The 16,209-nt window shown below is 40.5% G+C and overlaps 3 protein-coding genes across 3 annotated transcripts; 1 reads left to right on the top strand and 2 right to left on the bottom strand.

Annotated features, from left to right (window-relative positions):
• Positions 1-22: 22 nt before the first annotated feature.
• LOC145462328 (uncharacterized) lies at positions 23-2,094 on the bottom strand. The gene is made up of 2 exons (XM_081445825.1): positions 1,361-2,094; positions 23-103 (listed from the first exon to the last, which is right to left on the bottom strand). The coding sequence occupies exons 1-2, from the start codon at positions 1,682-1,684 to the stop codon at positions 23-25; spliced, it is 405 nt and encodes a 134-aa protein (XP_081301951.1). The 5' UTR covers positions 1,685-2,094.
• Positions 2,095-2,709: 615 nt separating this feature from the next.
• Positions 2,710-8,168, top strand: LOC145462327 (cytosolic phospholipase A2-like). Its single transcript, XM_081445823.1, has 8 exons — positions 2,710-2,754; positions 4,066-4,183; positions 4,254-4,391; positions 4,759-4,854; positions 5,797-6,120; positions 6,485-6,684; positions 7,234-7,423; positions 7,957-8,168. Exons 1-8 carry the CDS (start codon positions 2,710-2,712, stop codon positions 8,166-8,168), a joined length of 1,323 nt encoding a protein of 440 aa, XP_081301949.1.
• Positions 8,169-10,423: 2,255 nt separating this feature from the next.
• On the bottom strand, positions 10,424-14,852 carry LOC145462326 (uncharacterized). The gene is made up of 3 exons (XM_081445822.1): positions 14,529-14,852; positions 11,976-12,021; positions 10,424-11,468 (listed from the first exon to the last, which is right to left on the bottom strand). The coding sequence occupies exons 1-3, from the start codon at positions 14,850-14,852 to the stop codon at positions 10,627-10,629; spliced, it is 1,212 nt and encodes a 403-aa protein (XP_081301948.1). The 3' UTR covers positions 10,424-10,626.
• Positions 14,853-16,209: the final 1,357 nt, after the last annotated feature.

Below are 16,209 nucleotides of genomic sequence, written 5' to 3'. Positions count from 1 at the left end.
TCTCTGACCGAAAGGAACAGTTCTACCCCGCCCAAGATATCAGACGAACGGTTTTACCTTTGTTTCCAGTATTTAAAGGCTCTTTATCGGTGCTGTATTGACTCTAAGAAGAAAAGGGTTTTAAAATAAGTGGTTAGCTACTTCAACTAATACCTTAATTATAAGGGTCGATTTAACTCTAAATGATCACCAACGTATTTGACGATAGATGACTTTTACCTAAGATCTATCTCGAAGATTTTTTTTTTTTAACTCCGACCCGTTTTTAAACAAAAAAATAGGAAAATGTCCCCCCTGCTCCCCTTTTCTCGCTCTCTTCAACTTCCACCCGTCTTATGTAGAATTTTGGCGCTAGACGACCTATACCTTGTGGGGAATCTACATCTCTACCGAATATTTCCAAATTTACCGTTATGTCGTTCCTATAAATAGTTTACATTTTATGTCTGACTCTTCTAGACAAATTTCAATATCGCCAGATCTAATAGAAATGAAAATATTTAGAGATAACTGACTATTAATGGTAAATGGCAAGTGAAGGTTATCTCTCCATCCTAAGCATCTCTTCCATATAGTTTTAGTCTTCCAGTGCATATACAACAACAAACTCAGCAGCGCATAGCTTCGATTTGCAACTAATTTACAGCGGAGCTCCGAAGGCCCGAAGGGCATTCGAGAGGAGTACCATGCATAACTATAAGAACAGAACCACATGCATGTATATAAAGAGAAAACCATGCAACTCTTTTTTCATGGTCAACATGGTTAGAGGCGTGGATCGCGGGCGCATGCGCCCTGCGACTACGACCACGTCGGCAACATGGCGGCCATATTCCAGCTAATAGGTTTGCAGCATACATATTTGATATTCAATAATTTTATGGTCAATAGGCCACGTTCGATATATAAATATTCTAACATGGCTCCGAGGCTTTCGGGATAAACGTCTATATTTGGTGTTGTTTTCTTTGTATCCAAGTCTCTTTTGGGAATTGAGAGACAATAGAAACTTAGAAAATTTACAATTTTGATCCGAAAGCCTCCGAGCCATGTTAGAATATTGATACATCGAACGTGGCCTATTGACACCGGTCAAAACAAGGTATCCGCTAACGCTTACCAGTATCAAAAATCATATCGCGGGTTCAGGTTTAAAGCTCATCGAAGTCGCATGTTTTTGTGAAGTTGGCCGCTGGCCAGGAATTGGTTTTCGATTAGATTGCAGGCTTAAGAAAGGTTTATTTATTGTAATAGAAGCTCCGCTTTTAGGCTTGGCTTAATTTACATGTTAGTATTTGTTTGTAGTCAGCAGTGCTCTGTGCCATTAGTTATTCAGTTACGATTTCTTGTTATTACTAACCGTGAGATTTAACAGTTGACCAAAGATGAATCCACTCTTAGGAACAAGGGAGGTGACAACAGTCTGGGTGATGTCTATTCCTTCATCGTTTAACTCACAAATCTTGCTTCCTTCCTTGTCGTAATTCAGCGAGTGGCACAGAGGACGATTTCTCAGGCAGAGTTGTGCGCATGACAAAACACTGGACGACATCTGACGATGGCTCACGTGACCTTGTAGATAATAGTCTTCCACAGTGTGAAGAAAGGAGGAGCGGGTGTTGTCAGGAGTAAATGAACTTGAAACAGAGGCTCTGATGGTCAACAGTAGTATGAAGAAATTCATGTTCACCTACGCAAAAGACGAGGGTGATTAACATCTGAGCTCTCTTTAAGCACATATCAAGCATTAATGTCCAGGATTGCTCACTATTGCACAATTATTCAACTCGCGCTTGTTGGATATGAGATGGCAGATGGCCATCGCAGCGCCTCGTTGGCCATATAATCATCTCAGTTCCAACCAGCGCGAGTGGAATAACTGTCTTGTGAAAAACGCCCCCAGAATATAGAAAACTGAAATAAAATAGAAATAAAAAGCCTACGTTTACCATGTTTGTAGAGCATGAGAGATGATTATAGCCAACTCGGCGCTACGCTCTCGTTGGATATCTACAATATCATATCTAACGCGTGATCGTGGAGTAATTGTCAAATATACCGTGATGACTAAGCCAATGAAAACTCTTGAATTGCATTATCTTATGATCAATCTTTTCATGAATCGTTATAGCTTGTTTTTCGAGAAGTCTATCTGGCAAAAGCTCAGTTCAGTTATGAAATATAATTACACCCTACTTCATTCATTTTCTTTTAAAGGATTTCTCTCCATGATCTGAAAGCGAGTTTTGTCTGTAGAGAAGTCTCGATAATAAGAATGCCAAGAATGAATGTAGATATAACATTGTCCACGGAAGAACTTTAGAGGGATTACCATGGAATAAAGCCTAAATGGGGGATGAACTCTCTTACCCCTTTCCGCCTAGATCTATAAATGATTCAGACAAATAAATTATTGGAGCAAACTGAATCTGAGGCCGTAACCTGCGATAGACCATAGTGGAACCGCCACCACGCGCTAAATCTATGTAATTTACACTCATTGCAACCTCTACAATCTCTCCAGCGTCCGGTTAATTCTCTACTACGGAAAGGCTGTGTAGAGAGGTTCACCTGGAGTTAAGAATCGACAGCCCCATAAACCACTTACTTAGCTGGGGAACAGACCTAGTTTGTCGAAAATAGCTTACTAGTTTCGTCAGTATCTTTCCTTAATTAGGAATTTAAAATTACCCGAGAGTTGGTTCAATAATGTCCCGGTGTCGTGCTTCTCCAAGTTACAGCAACCAGCACACGGTATTATCGGTTTCAGAGTGTTAATTGTACTTTACAGCTAGGTGCTGATGGCTTTTAACTGACTTAAAGTTGCCGGAAGCTTTGACAATAGTGTCATGATTCATCACGTATCATATTTTAATTACAGATGGAGTTATTTGCTCAGCATATCCTGTAGGTAAATGATGGTCGCTTAATGTTTTATCCTAATGGTGTTTAATAGGATAAAGTTTAAAAAGAAAAAAGACTTCTCTCAGCGAGGAGACGCACTATATGACAGCGAGCAATCGAAAAGGGCGCGGAAATAGCAAGACTTCAGTTGATAAGAGCTTTCATTTTTTTTTTCCAAGAGAGCACGGTAACGAACCGCCAATCTGGTTGGTTTTTAGCCCGGTCCGGATTGTCCTCTCTCTGACCACGGTCGCGGTAACGCGCGCGCGATGTGTGTGTGGAAAAAGTCAACAATTATAAAAGTGGTTAGAGAGAGAGAGAGGGAAAAATGTTTATTAAGTTATTTCCGTTTGAGGCTCGATCTATATGGTGAAAATTTCACAATAAGGACTTCCCAGCTGGGAAATAGCATATATGCCGATGGACAATTCCTGGCGTAATGTTTGCTACCGGATCAAGCAGACTATTACCATTAGGAAATGACCTGACATAAAAAAAAAAGAACAACATTTTGCTTTCCCAATTAACGCAACGCATATGTTATCAAAGCATTAACGTTATTGACTTAGCTGGTCAGTCAGTGACAGAGACTACTCACAAAAAGAAAACAAGTCAGAGCGCATTGTTTTCCACCCGTAACTTCGTGTCTAGAAGTTGCGGTCCAATGGTTTGCACTCGGATCCAGGCATCCGGTTTCACAAGCGCCACTAGCCGAGATTACTCTCACGTTAGCTGTGCCACTCTCCACCCCGAAATATCAATGGGTCATAGGGAATTGTTGGGGCGAGAGGCCAACCTGTCAGCTTGACAGATTTTTATGGCCATTGTGTTGGAGAGAGTCTGTTGGGGCCGGTAAGCTAAACTAAGAAGTCCTCTTAGAAATCTCAGGGTGTTCAGTTAGCGGGTGGGGAACATAAAATAAGTTGAGAGTTGCCTTGATGTACAAACTAATGATAATAACAATCGAATGCACAGCTATAATAGGAATATGTATGTCTTTCTATTAGTACGCCTGTATCTTCTCAGATGTCACTGGCTTTACTAATAGTTGACGGTTCACCGCTCGAATCAGTTTTAATTTCAGTTTCATTCGCCTTATTAGCTGCAAAACATTCAAGGAACTTTTATTAAACAGTATGTTCTATTTATTTTGTTAAACAGAGAAAGAATTCAGTAAAGCTGAGTCATCAACAAGAGAAAGTCCGAGATGCAGCCGTCCCCATGCCAATATACACCGCTATTAACTCCAAACGAGACGTATCAGCACAGTCTCTTGCAGGTGAGACAACAGTTACTGACCTCAGACTTATTTCACGTGCAAGATGTAATTTTTAATTCTTTAACTTCAGAATGGGTGGAGTTCACTTCGTATGAGATCGGAATGGATAAATATGGCACATTCATGAGGACTGAACTGTTTGGAAGCAAATTCTTTTGCGGAAAACTTATCGAGAAATTCCCAGAATCTCCTCTCTACTATCTGCAAGGTAAGTTGATTTGACCTGGCTATTATGGTCTAGACTCACGGTTGGCAAACAGCTATAACCTTATAACAGACAGAAGGCTCATTTGCAGATTACGACCAGTCCCACACAAGAAGTTAAAATGTCGAAAATTAGAAATGGCCGGGCCAAGATTAGGGAAGAGGCGCGAAAGAAAATTGGGAGCCAGTCTTCCTGGGTTCCTGGGGCCCTGCTCCAGTAAGGACCGGACTGCTTGTAGGATGACCCACTCGTCACATTTATACAAATTGCCATTGCAGACTCTCGAATAGATGGTCGCATCGTGGTTTACGTCTTTACGTTCTTGAACTGAGAGGCGAATAGTTGACATTTGAATGTTTCTTGTCTTTAGGAATCTGGGGCAGTTTCTACGCAATTCTTTTACAGCGAGTCTTGAAAGAAGACAAACAGATAAAATCAAAAGAAGACAATGAAAAAGAAATGTTAGGTAAGGAAAGCGTCTTCCTGGGTTTTCGTCTTCTGTGGTCTTCAATATGGATTTTCCTTATAAAGCTGTACTTATTAAGTTTTTGTTGAGAATGTTACTAGGCTTGCTAAGAGAGAGGTCTGGGTTTGTCAAAAACGAGAAAACGATGCGGAATAGGGTTTGGATGACCAGAAAAAGGCTAAATTAACTAGTGGAGGAATGTAATTTGTGATGATCTTAAATTAGCATAAATTACTATTTTGCCGGCACGGACCAGAGGGCTGGGTACGGGTTTGAGGTGCGCAGTGTATAGTGGGATTTGAGTTTGTAATCGGTGGCAGTTGGCGAGGTGAGACATTCTATGGCCAGCCTTTGCCGTGTTTAGGTTAAGTTTGGTTTTCTTTTAATAATATCATCAGTTGTAATCCACTGTTGTACGTTTATTTAGTTCTCTTATTGCTATTATATCGCTGTATAAAGCCTTAGGTTTATTATTCTACAGTACCGATGTTAACCAAGGATACCCTAAAACCCCGAGGGCTGCACCACTGCCTTGGTCGGGGGCACACGTTCCCAATTTTCTCCACTTGCTGGTTTTAGGGTTTTCGTGTCCGGCTTTGGTGCACTTAGCAATTGTATTATATGCTGAGATGGAATAAACGGAACGATGGCTTGGCTGGCCAACGCACCCAATTTAATCACTGTCTAGTGTGTCCGGATGTGTAGTGGAGGAAAAATTGAGGGTAACCGTGAGGTTGAATGGAAGCCACCCCCCTCTCTCATTACAACCTCCTCCTCAATGTTTTCAAAATTACCGCCATTACAGTTTTTTAGAGAAAGGGTCAGAAACTGTATTTAGGAAATGTTTTTATCAAAAGTCTTCCTTGCTTCTTAATTGTTATCCAGTGAGATGTAAGAGGTGTAGTCAAGCAGGCTAACGCTCTTGTTCTCGTTCTTCAACAGAAAAACAGTTTCTCTCTGGAAGCAACAACAATGACGATTCAGACGATGACGATGACGATGACGTTGTGGCCTTGGAAGGAAAGAAGGGAAAGGACAATGCTGAAAGCGCCCTCATGGCCAAACTACAAGGTGATGTTAAAGCGGATGAAGAAACTCACAAGTTGGATGGAAAAGCCACGAAAAACCAGAGAACAGAGAAGAAGGAGTTCCGAAGAAGAGTTATTGACTATGTGCTTGAAAAGTTGCCTGGACTCCAAACTCGGTCAAAAAGAGCCGGGCTTGTTCACAACTTTCTGCGAGGGCTGGGACTCAGTGGACCACAAGGCATTTATGACAAAGCACACACATGGCTTTATTTAGCTTTTTTTTTTTTTTCCCAGTGGAAGAAATAGGCCATTTTCGAGTTACCATGTGCCTCTGTTTCAAAACGAGTCTCCGTGCACAACCTTTCATGTGAAAATGAGTTTGATTTGCATCAAAATGAACCTGTAGTCGGAACACGTTTTCATATGAATGGTTTCACACTAAGACTCGTTTTGACACTGAGGCACAAGGTAACTCGGAAAATGGCCTGTTTTTCAGTGATGTGACAGCACAATGGAGTTTGGAACAGATTACAACGCCAGCTAATTGCCGTTCTTAGCGTTAATACCAGCTGCTCACTGACAGTTGTACGTTTGTATTTAAGCGTCCACAGAAGGCGCTGATGGGATGTGCTCTTTGGAAAAGGAGAACATTTGTATCCATAAAAAACGAATGGAGCTGGTTGATGCTGGATTGATGTTCAATTCTCCATACCCACCACTCTTAAGGAAACAGAGGTCCGTCGATCTTATCCTGTCATTTGACTTCAGTGCACGAGAGAAGGATGAGGAAAGACCTTTTAAGGTAGTCACGTCATATCTGCAATGAACTATTTTCTATTTTATTACATTTGGGAATTAGAGGCACGGTGACCTTGACGCTGGCCAGGGTCATTCAGTTACGGTTATTTTATACTGATATTGGGCAAGACACTTCAATCTCAACAAAGCCTCTTTTCACCCAGTACAATGCATGGGGTACCAAAGACCTCTTAGGACAACCATACAAGTCAAAAATGCTGGGGAGGGGATGGCGGCAATCATTACATCTAAGGAAATTGGCGATAGTCCTAGCTGCTAATGTTATCTACCGGTATTATAACCAATTCGGATTGGTGTGGAACTGATGTAAGCATTAACGTAGTGACGTATCTCGTTTTAGAGACGATCGTTTATTGTCGACAACGTAAGAATCTTTATCATTATCATCTTCGCTGATTGTTAAAGGCCACCTTTATTCCTTAAACTCATTTTGTTATGCAAAAAACAATGCAGTAATGAAAATACAGCTACATATGTATATTTTGTGGCTGTTTTATTTTTGACTAAATTCAAACAATTGCTTTTTCCTCAGAACATCAAATTAGCGGAGGACTGGGCCAAGCGTAACGGTCTTCTTTTCCCGCCAATCGACGCGGACGAGCAGTTTGACAGAGAGGGCTGGAAAGAGTGTTATGTGTTCAAAGATCCCACTAACCCAAAGTGTCCTATAGTGCTGCACTTTGTTCTTGTCAACAAGACTTACAGAGACTTCGTAAGGCCAGGTAAGAGAGTTTATCCCCTTCCGGCCTTTCATGCTAAGTTATGTAATGAATGACCCACCTACTGGGTTTGACAGGAGAGAAGATGGAATCTAATCGCTAACAGACAGCAGTGAAAGCACGGTGCCCTCATGGTTAGTGCGCTCACCTCCGGATTGAACGGTCCGGACTCGAGCCCTGGCCGGGGTCATTGTGTCGTATTCTTGGGCAAGACACTTCACTCTCACAGTGCCTCTCTCCACCCAGGTGTATAAAAATGGGTACCGGCGAATTTAATGCTGGGGGTAACCCTGCGATGGACTAGCATCCCATCCAGGGGGAAGTAGAAATACTCCTAGTTGCTTCATGCTACAGAAACCGAGATAAGCGCCGGCCTGATGGGCCACTTGGCTCGTATGCATATTTTGCCTAGACAGCAGCCGATTAAGCCACCAACGATTTTTGAAATTTTGTTACCATTGAAATGCTTTACGCCCGTGATTCTTCTTTGAAACCCTTTTGTTTTGTCTCATGTGGCAACTTTTTGTTTCTTACAGGAACCCCCAGAATAACAAAAGAGGAAAAGAAAGCCGGCGACTTCCCACTGTTTAACGATCCAAATAAACGGTTTAGCACTTTCAACTTGAAGTATTCTCATGATATCTTTGACCGGCTTAGCGGGTTGGTTGAATTCAATACAGCGCTGAATGAACAGCTTATAAAAGACAACATGGCAGAATGCGTTCAGAGGAGAACACTCAATCACTAAAACACCTTCAGCTTCTTGGTTCCTGGATCTAGAAAAAGACTAGAAAAGTCTCGGATGTGTTTGGATTATGAAAGAACGCGCCGCATAGCTTTGAGCATTGCAAATAACAACGGTTCAGTTAATTAAACATTGGACTTGGAGGTGGATTTTTCCACATGCGAATCTACAGCGAGCCCACAGCCAGACTGACTTATGATAGCACTCAAAATATTACAGTTCAACCCATGGAAGTTTATTTTATGATGTTTTCTTAATGAATAAGGATATACCGCTTTAATTTAAGGAAATGACGACGCCCGCTCGAGTTTTAAGGAGCAATTCAGAATTTAAGCATTAACGATCAAACAGACAAGTTTTATATTGACATGTATAATAAAACAGATTTTAATATATTTATTGATGAGGAAACTTAACATCCCAATGAAATATAATACGATATTACAAGTTTTGTGAGAAATTATTTATTTTGATTAATGTTATAGTTAATGTGAACATGTTGCCATGTTAACATGTAACAGAGGTCCTAGGGGGCGTCTAATTGTACAAAATAGAGTATATTTTAAAAAAATAAATTATTTCATAGTTTGGAAATTAAATATGACTTTTTTCTTGGCTAATGCTGGCTTCAAGAGGGAGTAGTAACACAGGGGACATTTTCTCAGCAAGGACCTCTCGTCAAGGTCCTCTAATCAAGTTCCTCTCATCAAGGTCCGCTGTGATCATGGTTCTCTTGCTCCCCCTATAACAGGTACAGTTGCATATTTTACAAAGAACTCCTTACCCCCTCCCTCATCGTTCATCCATGCACGAGAAAGTGAGACCAAAGATTTTGAGATCATAGAGCCTTTTACTTTCCGAATACTTAGTGAGAAACGTAGGCACCCCAGCCCCCACCCAACTCCCCCTCCCCCCCCCAAAAAGAAAGAAATGAACGAACTCGATTAAACTAACCAAATTCAGACAAATGTCGCGTTTTTCGCATATAAACTGTGAATTGTACGGATGGGCAAAATGCCTTTTCATGGTATCGTATTTGCAGTTGAGACGTGGATACAAGGAAATCTTGGACAAAACGATAAAATTTATGCCCACATTGGATATCATTGAAGCCAGAGTACGAGCCCGCTGAGTCTGAGAAGATTATCCAACATTTCTTTTAAGTAACTGATATAACGCGATAATGGCATAAAAACTTTCATAGGGTTTTCAGATTGTCGGATAAACTGAGAATCAGAATAGAACTTGTCTAGTCACTGCCGTGATTGTAAACAAGAAACTCCTTCAAGCTCAACTTCGTTGCTGATCTTGTAGTTATGAATTAATCCTAGCTCATCTTAACTAGTTTTTGACTTGAGGTTGATGAAGGTATTGACCGCCGTAGAAAATTTGTGAAGCTGATCTTTTAAGAGTGAATAACACTTCGTCAGAGCGAAGTTAACTAACAGTTTCTTTAGCAAAATGATTAATTGCCAGGAAGTGTGGGAGGGTGGGGACAGAGTGTAAAGTGAATTTCATTAGATCTGTTCTTAAACTTGTTCTCGCAACGTTTTCTTAGTCAACCGCTAGGAAACGCTGCCCTCTTGCTTTGGCAAAAACGCAACGAAAGCCAGGTCTCTTTTGCCATGTACTATGATAAATGGAGAGGAAAATAGTGAAACTAGACCTCGCTGGAATCGCTTTAAAACGGTTCCAAAACGCTAACCGAAACAAAAGAAATACACAGAAGAGTCGAACTAAGTCGTTTTTATTGAGTTTCGTTTCCATATTTCGAACTGCTATAAATGATGATTACATTCCCATACAAACCCATGAATTTACGCTGTTACACAATGTCATACTATAAGATTAACCGCTCTCAGGGAGCTTGGCATACCTGCGGCAATTGCGGGGAAAATGGTTTAAACTTGACTGTCCGTTTTAAAGCAGTACTTTTACGGGTCAACTTAAGCTCAATCCTGTAGGGGTTAACTTCAAATTTTCCATAGAACAGAATCAACGGCAATCTGTCGTTTGCCATTTCCTGTAGACTCATTACTTGAACGCATGCACAGCTGTGTCAAGTCATTTAAACTAGAATTACTCCCTTTCATTGTCACAAGAGTTATATATCCTTTAGTCTTTATTCAGCATAAGCATTGTTCATATCCAGTACAATCCTACTTCTATAAAGGAATAGCCGTTTTGCAATATCACAGTGACGAGTGATCAGCATATTAGACTAAACGTGTTGTTATGGTAATCAATACAGTACAACAGACAACTTAGGATCAGTTGTCATGATTCAGGATTCTAGATTCTTCTTAGAAGCACGCTTTTTCTTTAGAAACTGCTTTCTTTGTCATTGACTAAAAGCAGAAGTTTATAATTATACTGGCTTTCTAGTGAGAGATCATAAATGATGTCAATGACAAAGTTACGTCAACGACAACCTTAATACATATCTAACGACAGTGTTGCTTTAAGGTTTAAACTTGATTATAACTTTCCCGTGGCCTTTATTAACACCCGCCGTGTTCAGTTGATTTGTTCCGCTATTATACGAGCCCCCTCCCCCTGCTACACCAGTCAACGAAGTCCCGACAACTCCGCCACCGGAATACCCACCCCCACCACCACCAAGTACAAAGGCGAATGCACCCCCACCAAAGCCCCCTTGGGATACCGGACATGTTCCCCCGGTTCCGCCATTAATAAAACTTGATGGCCTCTTTGCATGCAAAGGTCCCCCGTTCCCATCCTCCTTTAGTCCCGCTCCTCCTCCAGCTACCAGGCCAGAATCAATGTTGCCCGTATCAGCGTCACAGACTTGTCCACCGGACCCTCCCGTCCCACCACACCTGGTGCCATTCTCTGTTGCCTGACCAGGGTCACCGTCTTCAAATTGTCTGCTTGCTGATCCTCCACCCCCTCCCCCTCCTGCAATGATTAGCGGAGTGTTATTTAAAAAAGCCATAAAGCTTCCACCTCCCCCACCTCCAGCGGCGTCACTGAAGCGCTCAGCACGATGACCCTCTTGACCGACAAGGATTTTAAGCTGTGTTCCTTGATAAAGTTTGAAAGTTCCTTTTATCTTGGCTCCTAAGCCACCGAGACTCCAATGTGAATGATCTATAGTCGTGCTGCCAACGCCTGAAGCACCTGACACTTCAAGGACGTAGATTCCAGTCACGGGAACCGTCCAAATTTGGATGCCATTGTCTAACGTTACTTTATCTTCCAGCGATGTTCCTACGTACCCGGATGTATTTTTCGGCCCAGTTTCTCCTCGGGCGCCCAGAGTTGTGAAAACAAAAGTTTGTTCTATGAAACAATGCTGATAATCTTCAATAAAGAGTGTTAAACCGATAGCTGAGAATTGCTCAACATTTTAATATTCTCCTGAGAAATGGCGCCTTTTTAACTTAAAGCTGAAATCGGAGATCTGTAAAACTTACCACCGATAGCTATGAAAAGGGCTGAAATTTTTGATGATAGCTGAGTAATAACGGCATTACAGCAGTACAGCATCCCATGCAAAATCTCGATAAAGTCAAGCTAATACTGATAAGTGTCAACTGACTAGTAACATTGATACTAACATATTTTTAATGAGTGCGTTATCGTGCATATGCACATGAAAACGTTACACACTATTACATGTACAACTGTAGTTTTGAACACAAAAAGTTGGACATAATAAATGGTTTAAAATGAAAATATATAACAATAAACTACTGTTATTTATGGGTTCAAATCAGGAGTACGTCTCTGACCGAAACAAACAGTTCTACCCTACCTAAGATGTTTATATCAGACCAACGGTTTTACCTTTGTTTCCAGTATTTAAAGACTCTTTATCGGTGCCGTACTGACTCTAAGAAGAAAAGGGATTTAAAATAAGTGGTTAGCTACTTCAACTAATACCTTAATTATAAGGGTCGATTTAACTCTAAATGATCACTGACATATTTGACGATAGATGACTTTTACCTGAGATCTATTGCCAGGACTTTTTTAACTCTCAGCCTTTTTCCAACAAAAAAAAAAAAAAATAGAAAAATGTTCCCCTGCTCGTTTTCACATAATCGTAAAATACTCGTTTTAATACCTTTTCTCGTTCTCGTTAACTTCCACTCGTGTTATGTAGAATTTTGGCGCCAGAAGACCTACACTGCTGAGGAACCTACATCGCTACTGAATATTTCAAAATTTATTGCTATGTCGTTCCTATAAATAATTTATATTTTCTGTCTGACTCTTTGAGACAAATTTCAATATCGTCAGATCTAAGGGAAATGAAAAGAGCTAAGGATAACTGACTATAAATGGTAAATGACAAGTGAAGGGTATCTCTCCATCCTAAGCTTCTCTTCCATATAGCACTAGTCTTCCAGTGCATATACAACAACAAACTCAGCAGCGCATAACTTGCAAGTAATTTATAGCGGAGCTCCGGCGGCCTGAAGGGCAGAAAAGGGGAGTATTATAACTATAAGAACACAACCACATGTACGCATATAAATAGAAAACTGTGCAACTCTTTTTTCATGGTCAACATGGCTAGTGGTGTGGATCGCGGGCGCGTGCGCCCTACGACGACGACGACGACGACGACGTCACGCAACATGGCGGCCATATTCTAGCTTATAGGTTTACAGCATACATATTTGATGTTGGATAATGTTATGGTCAATTGACACCGGTCAAAACAAGGTATCCGCTTACCAGTATAAAAAATCATATCGCGGGTTCAGGTTTAAAGCTCATCGAAGTCGCATGTTTTTGTGAAGTTGACCGCTGATTAGATCGCAGGCTTAATAAAGGTTAGTTTATTGTAATAGGAGCTCCGCTTTTAGGCTTGGCTAATTTACATATTACCATTTGATTGTAGTCAGAAGAGCCATTAGTGGTTATGATGATTAATTGTTATTATTATATGGCTTTGGCTTGTGGCCGATATAACGCGCGCTCTGATTGGTTAATTGTCACTGAATTGTAGGGCATTATTCTCCCGTAATGCCCACGGGCCGATTACGGATTATGCTAATTAGGAAGAGCCCGGTTCTGAAAATTCAAGCGCATTGAAGCGATGAAAGCCGATTAAAATCAGTACGAGAATATCAGTAGCTAAAAGTTTAGAGATATTTCTTTAATAAAATTTATATAGATGACTTACCAGTCGGTAACCTTGGCGGGCACTAGTGAAAAACAATCAAAGTTTGCCTAGTCTTTTTAAGTAAAGCTAAAATCGCTAAGTAAAAAACACCATCGGCAGATCTGCCATGCATCCTGAGCAGAACACCACAAAGAAACTTATAAGTTATCATCTTAGTCACAGCAATTACCGAAGTATTGAACTCCGTCAAAGTTCTCGTCAAATAGATTCCCTCGCTTTGACACAAGCAAGTGTAAATCAGCTTCAAGGATCATCAGATGTAAACAATCGGGCGGTTTCTGTCGGTAGCAGTGTTTCTGATAACTGCAGACGTTCACAAGGATTGAAATGTTCATCCATAAATCCCAGAATGAAGAAGGCGAAGATATGTTGTCGAAAGCGAATGCGAAGATCGAGTTAAGCTTATTTTGAGCAGTACATTCTGAAGCATTAGTATTTTCTTTCACCGAAAGACGGTTGGTTTGGACAATTTTGAAGCACTTGCTGTCTTTTCTATATGCGTTGACGTTTCGCCCCAAAAGTCGGAAAAACTTCCCCATCAACTTGTGGTACCAGGATACTAAAATACGTTTTTGAGGCTGTGACAGTGACTTTTCCGTAAAGAAATGAGTGTTTTTAACGGAATACGTAATACAGTGGTGAAATTCACTGACTGTGAGCGATAGCGAGGTCAATACGGTAGGCCTCAGTTTGAGATTTTCTCGTAACGACCGAACGGTCGAGGTTATTAAGTTGTTTATTATATGGCTCATCAATAAAGAGAAAAATCATTCGAGCGGAAGTCGTCAATTTACATCCGGCGATGCGCGCGTTTACCGATTCATTCATCGTCTCAAACCTGGGGCAAAACTACACAGTCAGTGAATTTCACCACTGTATTACGTATTCCGTTAAAAACACTCATTTCTTTACGGAAAAGTCACTGTCACAGCCTCAAAAACTGGTAAGTCATCTATATAAATTTTATTAAAGAAATATCTCTAAACTTTTAGCTACTGATATTCTCGTACTGATTTTAATCGGCTTTCATCGCTTCAATGCGCTTGAATTTTCAGAACCGGGCTCTTCCTAATTTGCATAATCCGTAATCGGCCCGTGGGCATTACGGGAGAATAATGCCCTACAATTCAGTGACAATTAACCAATCAGAGCGCGCGTTATATCGGCCACAAGCCAAAGCCATATAATAAGTAGTTATTACTAACCGTGAGATTTAACAGTTGACCAAAGATGAATCCACTCTTAGGAACAAGGGAGGTGACATCAGTCTGGGTAATGTCTATTCCTTCATCGTTCGACTCACAAATCTTGCTTCCTTCCTTGTCGTAATTCAATGAGCGGCACAGAGGACGATTTCTCAGGCAGAGTTGTGCGCATGACAAAACGGAGGGAGACATCTGACGATGGCCTACATGACCTTGTAGATAGCAGTCTTCTACAGTGTGAAGAAAGGAGGAGGAGGTGTTGTCAGAAGTAAATGAACTTGAAACATAGGTCCTGATGGTCAGCAGTATTACGAAGAAATTCATTTTCACCTGTGCAAAAGAGGAGAGTGTTCAATATCTGAACTCTGTTTAAGCGTCCTTTGTCTAAAATCTTATCTTTGTAAGTCGTAAGTTCAGAATTCGACTTTTAAGAAAATTATTTGCCATTGAATTTCCATAAAACACTGTAATTTCTGACGCGTATTGCCCACCCTTCAAGACCTCAATTCAAGATGGCTTACAAAACCGTGATAACGTCTATCGGAAATTAGTTTTTAAGGTGGCTCCATAGGGTAATCATTATCACGTTGCGCGCGCTAGTGTTATGTTTTGAATGGTGTTTTTTGCATTCGTTTTCACACCCAGTCCTTTCAAACTTATTACATGTAATAAGCAATGATGATATGTTGATTTACTATCATCTCTGTTAAAATCTTGGCTTTTAATGTTGAATTATAAATGCCCAAACAAATGCGTTGTTTACAGTTTTTAGGGCTTTATTTGTGATTTTCTTTAATTTCCTTCGGTGAAATTTTCCAAACTTTTTACGGTACATTGAATACGGTGGGATACGAGTTTTAAACCCGAAAAAAGTAGGGTTTGTGAAGGCAGCTTTTTTGATATTTTCAAATTTGTGTCTTTTACCGCTGCAAAAAATCTGGTCTAATAGATTTCCCTGAAAAACGAGCTCCGACTAAAGTAAAATATTTACTACCAATCTGCCAAATTCTACGGAATTTCACCGAAGGAAACCCAAAGAAAACCAATCAAATAAAACCAATGAAATATTTTTAGCACGCATTGACTCATTTCTGGGAACCAAACTGTTGCTTCTAGATGAATTGCTTTTCAGTTGTGTCATAAATGGAATAGTAAGTTTGATAAATGTCGACAGAAGCATATGCTTCTGACGTCGATCTAGACAAGTTCTACCAGAGCGGGAAAAGCTTGTATTTTAACACCTGGTTTTTTTTACAATTATTAAACCGTCTTTTAAATGTAAAAATAACATCAACTCGAAAACAAATCCGTGTTCAAGATGGGATTTGAACCTACGAGCCTCCGTGATCTAGCCGGACGCTCCAACCACTTAGCTACTGGAGACTTTATGGTGAGCAGAGGTGAAATGTGGGTGAAACCGTATCTATACGAAAACCTGTCAGATATAATGAATTAAACTATCATTATTTCAGCTCAGATTCTCGCGTTGTTTTCCCCCCAATGTGTTTGCTGTATATGCCGGGATTAGAATATATATATTTACACTCGATTTCATTGTTTCTGAAAAGGTGCCTTACAGAAAAATTTAAACCTTACGTTAGAATTTGTAAAACAGTGTATTTTTAGGAAAACAAACAACAAAATGACTTAAAGAAAGATTTCAACTTACCGGGCTTGAAGC

This window comes from Orbicella franksi, chromosome 12, assembly GCF_964199315.1.
Source record: "Orbicella franksi chromosome 12, jaOrbFran1.1, whole genome shotgun sequence".
NCBI lineage: Eukaryota > Metazoa > Cnidaria > Anthozoa > Scleractinia > Merulinidae > Orbicella > Orbicella franksi.
Note: the sequence above shows the minus strand (reverse complement) of the source record. Positions and strands in the feature narration are given on the sequence as shown.

Coding starts and splice junctions, on each gene's coding strand:
- LOC145462328 (XM_081445825.1), bottom strand. CDS start 1,684: ATGAATTTCTTCATACTACTGTTGACCATCAGAGCCTCTGTTTCAAGT. Junction 104..1,360: donor GTCAACTGTTAAATCTCACG/GTTAGTAATAAC, acceptor TTTTCTTCTTAG/AGTCAATACAGCACCGATAA.
- LOC145462327 (XM_081445823.1), top strand. CDS start 2,710: ATGTCCCGGTGTCGTGCTTCTCCAAGTTACAGCAACCAGCACACG. Junction 2,755..4,065: donor GTTACAGCAACCAGCACACG/GTATTATCGGTT, acceptor TTTGTTAAACAG/AGAAAGAATTCAGTAAAGCT. Junction 6,121..6,484: donor GGGACTCAGTGGACCACAAG/GCATTTATGACA, acceptor TTTGTATTTAAG/CGTCCACAGAAGGCGCTGAT.
- LOC145462326 (XM_081445822.1), bottom strand. CDS start 14,852: ATGAATTTCTTCGTAATACTGCTGACCATCAGGACCTATGTTTCAAGT. Junction 12,022..14,528: donor GTCAACTGTTAAATCTCACG/GTTAGTAATAAC, acceptor TTTTCTTCTTAG/AGTCAGTACGGCACCGATAA. Junction 11,469..11,975: donor TTTAAATACTGGAAACAAAG/GTAAAACCGTTG, acceptor ATTGTTTCATAG/AACAAACTTTTGTTTTCACA.